Source organism: Limulus polyphemus, unplaced genomic scaffold (genome assembly GCF_000517525.1).
Source record: "Limulus polyphemus unplaced genomic scaffold, Limulus_polyphemus-2.1.2 Scaffold1750, whole genome shotgun sequence".
Taxonomy (NCBI): domain Eukaryota; kingdom Metazoa; phylum Arthropoda; class Merostomata; order Xiphosura; family Limulidae; genus Limulus; species Limulus polyphemus.
Genome location: NW_013667360.1, coordinates 165,380 through 171,412, shown reverse-complemented (window position 1 = coordinate 171,412; position 6,033 = coordinate 165,380). Strand labels below are relative to the sequence as shown.

The following is a 6,033-nucleotide window of genomic DNA, read 5'->3' as shown; positions in this document are numbered from 1 at the left end:
ATTTTATAGTTTTGGTATATAGACACGTTAAGGTAATTAATTGATCTATTTTTATAGTTTTGGTATATATATATATATGTTAAGGTAATTAATTGATCTATTTTATAGTTTTGGTATATAGACACGTTAAGGTAATTAATTGATCTATTTTTATAGTTTTGGTATATATATATATATGTTAAGGTAATTAATTGATCTATTTTATAGTTTTGGTATATAGACACGTTAAGGTAATTAATTGATCTATTTTATAGTTTTGGTATATAGACACGTTAAGGTAATTAATTGATCTATTTTTATAGTTTTGGTATATATATATGTTAAGGTAATTAATTGATCTATTTTATAGTTTTGGTATATATATATCAAATTAAGTTTTAAAAGTTATTTATTTCTTGTAGTTGGAGATACAATATTAGTTGGATAATAGAAAGTTCCAAATTTCGAAGTGTGATGGACGACTTAATATGTTTGTTTTTTGGATATTTTTACAGAAAATACTGTGTATCAGTTTTTTGTCCGAGCCCAAGACAGAGGATCTCCACCATTACAGACTGAAGTCCCAGTCAGTATCCATGTTAAAGGCCCAAATCAACAAGCTCCCAAGTTTGACAAACTTTGTTATGAGTTCTTTCTCAATGAAAACTCTGAAATTGGTAAAATAGTCGCAACTTTAAGCGTAACTTACCCTGAAGAGGTTGTATACTCTTTTGCTCCCGTTAACAAAGATTCAGGAGCTCAACTTTACTTGTCAAGCTTCAGTATTGACAACCAGGGTCACATCATGCAAGTTGCAGAACTAGACAGAGAAGAAAGAGACACTTATAATCTAACTCTCAGAGTGGAATCCATCTCCCAACACCATTTAGCATCGTACACTGATGTTAGCATTATTCTGATGGATGAAAATGACAACACTCCAGTGTTTGAATCCAGTCCATACAAAGTCACAGTTGCAGAGAATGTAGAAGTAGACTACACAGTAACAAGATTGGCAGCCTATGATCTTGATATCGCAACCAATGCTAAAGTTGTGTTTTCGTTTGGTCCAGACACTGAGGATATTGCTAAAGTGTTTAATCTGGATCCCATCGAGGGCTGGATTACCGTCAAGACGCATCTAGACCGGGAAACAACGCCCTGGTACAACTTTTCTGTTATTGTCCATGATAGTGGTTCCCCACAACTTTCTTCACAAACAATGGTGCATATAGAAGTAAAAGATTACAATGACAACCCTCCAGTTTTTAGGCGTGATTACTATGAAAGCTCTATATTTGAAAATGCATTGGCAGGAACCATTATCATTATGTTGGAAATTGATGATCCTGATAGTGATGTTGGTGATCCTGTTCAGTTTTACATAATTGATGGTAATCCACAAGATCAGCTTCATATCAGCAGAAATGGTGAGATCTACGTCAACAAGCCCCTCGACAGAGAACAAACACCTAGCTACAAACTGAAAGTTATTGGAACTGATGGAAGATTTGTATCCAGCACTACAGTAGCTATTGAAGTTTTGGATGCTAACGACAATCCTCCCATTTGTTACATGGTAAGTTGTAACAGTTGTTACCATCAAAAGCTAAACTTAGTAGAATATTATTTATAAATGGGATAAATATTAGTTTTAGTCGGATATTAGTTTCAGGTATCCAGCTCCTGTTGGATCCGATCAGGTTTCATTGAATAGTGCAACATCCGACAAGACTAGATACTTATCCCTAGTATCATTAACCAGAGTGAATGTTTCTGTTTTATTCCAAGTTCAGTAGAGTATTTCCTCAAATTTTTCACAAACTATTCACTAATGAGACTATTAGACCTACAAGTAGCTGCGTCAAAATAACGTTGTATCATTTGCTGTCTGTAGGATACATTGAACTTCAAATATATATATTTGAAAGAGAGTTACTTTGTTGTCTTTATAGAATATAGTGTTTCGTTATGTGATTTTTGTGTAAATATTTGTATTCACTGTGAATATATTCTAAAGAGTGAACAAACAACTTGTGTTTTTGTGTATATCAAAATTTACCTTTCACAAAGGAGAGCTTTCTTCTTCAAGTGTGTGTAACTGTTTTTGATTTTTACAGGATGCAATTGTTTGATTAACATCAACAATATTTGGCTCTGCTCTGTGTAATAGTTTTGTCTATGTAATATGAAAGTTTTCAATGAAATTACTACAGTTAGTTATGAAAAAAAAGTTGATCATTGCTCTTGTGGAGGACGGGTCCACCTGTTGACAGGGTCTATTGTTTTTATTTTAGATTCAACGTTTTTTATCATAAATGTGCTAATAGTGATTAAAAAAATTGCACTAAACTGCAGAGGTTTTTTTCTTTTAAATATTTTTTATTAATTTCCAATTGAGAGAAAGTATAGAAAATGTTTTAAAAAGGTTTACAATCAAGTGTGATTTTTTTTTTATCAACCTAATTAGGTCTGTCAGTTTTGTTGTTCTACTGGGTTTTGACATTTAAACACTGGCATTCTTTATTTGTTCTCCAACATGCTTCACTTATAAACAGATATAATTATTCTTTGATAGATTGTAGTTAGTTTTGGCAAGAGTTTGAAACACTGGCTTGATACTTTGTTAGTGCAGATTTTTAATAAATCCATCAGCAAGAATGTAATAAACTTTTTTCATGTTGTGTATTGTGTATAATACATATCAAGCTCCATACTATGTATTGTGTATAATACATAGCAAACTTCATGTTATGTAGTAATTTGTATAATACATAGCAAGCTCCATACTATGTATTCTGTATAATACATAGCAAGACTACATAGCATGAAGCTTGATATGGATTATACAGAATACATAGTATGGAGCTTGCTATGTATTATACAGAATACATAGTATGGAGCTTGCTATGTATTATACAGAATACTACATAACATGAAGTTTGCTATGTATTATACAGAATACTACATAACATGAAGCACATAGATTATATAGAATACATAGTATGGAGCTTGCTATGTATTATACAGAATACATAGTATGGAGCTTGCTATGTATTATACAGAATACTACATAACATGAAGCTTGCTATGTATTATACAGAATACATAGTATGGAGCTTGCTATGTATTATACAGAATACTACATAACATGAAGCTTGCTATGTATTATACAGAATACATAGTATGGAGCTTGCTATGTATTATACAGATTTCAAGCTCCATACTATGTATTCTGTATAATCTACACACCAAGTTTCATGTTGTGTATTATATGTAATCTATATACTAAACTTTCATTGTTTTTTAAAGTAATTGGTGTCTGTAAGCAGTATGTATATCATTTCATCATAAATGTATTTTGACAGTTACATTATTCTTCAGAGAGATTTTGATTGAAGTTATGATGCATCTAACTTGTTCGTATAGTGGTATGGATAATTGAAGTTTCCTTAAGATATTGTATAGCCACATCAGAAATATGGCTTAACATTTGCACAGAAGGTAATTAAATCACTCACAAAAGCCATTCTTGATTTTTGTTCATCGAATATTCCAAAAATTATGAATACATAGTAATAAAATTTAAGTGTTTTCTCATGGAACATTTCTTGAGTCTTATAAACTTTGGTTTTACTAGGCCTAAGTTAATGTACTATAGTTATAAATATGCTGTTTTTACAACAACACTTCAATATGAATTTTGTTTTTGAGATATTTATAATACTGGAAATACTTAAATGATAAGAATATTAATTTGCCCATTATTATTTCAGTTTGTATAAATAATTGATTAACAAATTCAGCAAAACATGGAATCACCATTACTCAAACACTCGTAGATGTTTTTAGGACCACAGAAAACATTCATTAAGCGATTTATTCAAATAATATAATCAATTAAAATATGTAGAAATAGATAAACTTAACATTTTATTTTGATTAAGTAAATATAATGTTATGAAAGAAATGATAATATTTTCTTTTTACAGTCTAAATACACAGAACTCGTATCAGAGAGTATTGAACCCAAAACTTATATCCTGACTGTTGAAGCAACAGATAAGGATGAGGAAAGGAATGCCCAGCTGCATTATTACTTGACTGGAGAGGGAGCTGAAGATTTTTACATCAATCCAGTAGAAGGTGTGTGAATAATCTAACACTTGTTCTTTTAACGTTTTATTCAACTCTTGTTATGTCAGATGGAAAAGAAATTAAAACTTGTTTTTTGAGTTGAACGTTTCTATTTTCAACTGTTCCTAACACCTGACTATCAGCCAATGTCTTCAGATTGTGTATTGACACAGGTGCTCTTAGCAAACTCAACCCCAATCAGACCTTTCAGCCAACAGTGAAACTCTGATGCGTGTAATTTGTTGAAAGGAATATTAAAGAGTGGCTTATATTATCAAAAAAAGTTAAACCAAAAAAATAATAATTCAAGGGTATTTCTGATAGTTAAGTGGTGGATACTGCCCTCCAATTTTGAGGTGTAGGGTTGGATTTCTTTTTAATGTTTTTAAAAGGTTCTTACATACACCCCTTCTTGTCTCCCCAAGGTGCTCAACATTGCCAGGTGGTTAGGGTGCTCGACTCTCAATCTGAGGGTCACGGGTTCGAATCCCCCCTCCCACCAAACATGCTCACCCTTTCAGCCATGGGGGTGTTATGATGTGATGGTCAATCCCACTATTCAATGGTAAAAGAGTTGGCAGTGGGTGATGATGACTAGCTGCCTTCCCTCTAGTCTTACACTGCTAAATTAGGGATGGCTAGTGCAGATACCCCTCGTGTAGCTTTGCACAAAATTCAAAAAACAAAATGAAACAAAGTCTTCCCAGGACGGAGTATGAATACCACAGGTTGGGAACCACTGCTCAGTGTTGTTTATGTTCTCAGAGTTTATTTATGCATTGTTGTTTGTATGCTTTGTAAATTATGTATATCTAATTAACTGTGTTATATAAACATACTAATGTTAACAAACAATTAATCTTACACTTTATGTGTGTGTGTTAACATTAATTTCCAAATATAATGTTTAAGAATTTGTATTTAATACTGTTCATTTATAATATCAATGATTTATAGAATTATAATGTTTTAAGTATGAGATGAAGAATTAAAGTATTTATTAAACATTTATTTAATTTAGTACTTAAAATATTTTTAAAGGAAACTTAATAATTATGACACTCAATAATGGATAAAAGTTATACATGCCTTGTTTCAGCTACTCTGTTATGTTTATCCTTTGCTGGATCTAAGGAAAAAAGATTTTAAACAATTGTAAGGTGATATTTTAGAGACTAAATATTACATTTCTGGGCTAATATTCCTGGTATTAAAAAACTAATAAGAGTTTTTAGTATATCTAGATTATATTAAAAGTAAACCTTGATACTAAACAGGATTTTTGAAGACAGAAAAGCCACTGGATAGAGAACGTCAGCCCCGTTACCATCTCGTGGCTCACGTTCAAGATAAAGACAAACCTGAATGGGAATGCACTACCGTTGTTGAAATACTTCTCAGTGATGTGAACGATAATCCTCCAGAATTTACATCAAATGTTTACACTGTAACAGTCCCCGAGGATTCTAAAGTTGGAACACTGATCACCAAAGTCCATGCTATAGATAAAGACTTGGGTAAGTATATTTATTGCTGTGTTGAGTGACGTGAATGATAATCTTCCAGAACGTATATGAAATGTTTACACCTTAACAGTCCCTAAAGTTTCTAAAGCTGTAACTTTGGTACATACTTATATAGATACTTCAATCTTTTTGAACTACATATTGTATATACCTTTGCATATGTTAGTAAACATTACAGTATTCATTTGAAATTTATAAAAAGAAACAACTTTATACCACAAAACATCTCTTTACCATTTGTTTGTGGCATGTTTTTCCTTTTTTGAATTTGATTTAATTGTATCACAGAGGTTTCTGTTTGACTTTTCATGACAGTGTTCAATTACATGAAAAGGCAAACTCCTCCTCGCCCCCATATAAAAATAGTTATATATATGTATATATATACTAT

General features: G+C 31.6%; 1 protein-coding gene across 6 annotated transcripts in view; it reads left to right on the top strand.

Moving 5' to 3' along the window:
* LOC106464820 (fat-like cadherin-related tumor suppressor homolog) overlaps nucleotides 1-6,033 on the top strand; it is a 62,162-nt gene that overhangs the window by 28,895 nt on the left and 27,234 nt on the right. For all 6 annotated transcript variants that reach the window (XR_002611834.1, XM_022392616.1, XM_022392614.1 and 3 more), the window contains 3 exons: nucleotides 495-1,558; nucleotides 3,972-4,125; nucleotides 5,394-5,633. Coding sequence is in view for 5 of the 6 variants with exons in the window: in XM_022392616.1 (XP_022248324.1) it covers nucleotides 495-1,558; nucleotides 3,972-4,125; nucleotides 5,394-5,633 (1,458 nt within the window). In the remaining variant the exon portion in view is untranslated. The remainder of the gene's footprint in view (nucleotides 1-494; nucleotides 1,559-3,971; nucleotides 4,126-5,393; nucleotides 5,634-6,033) is intronic.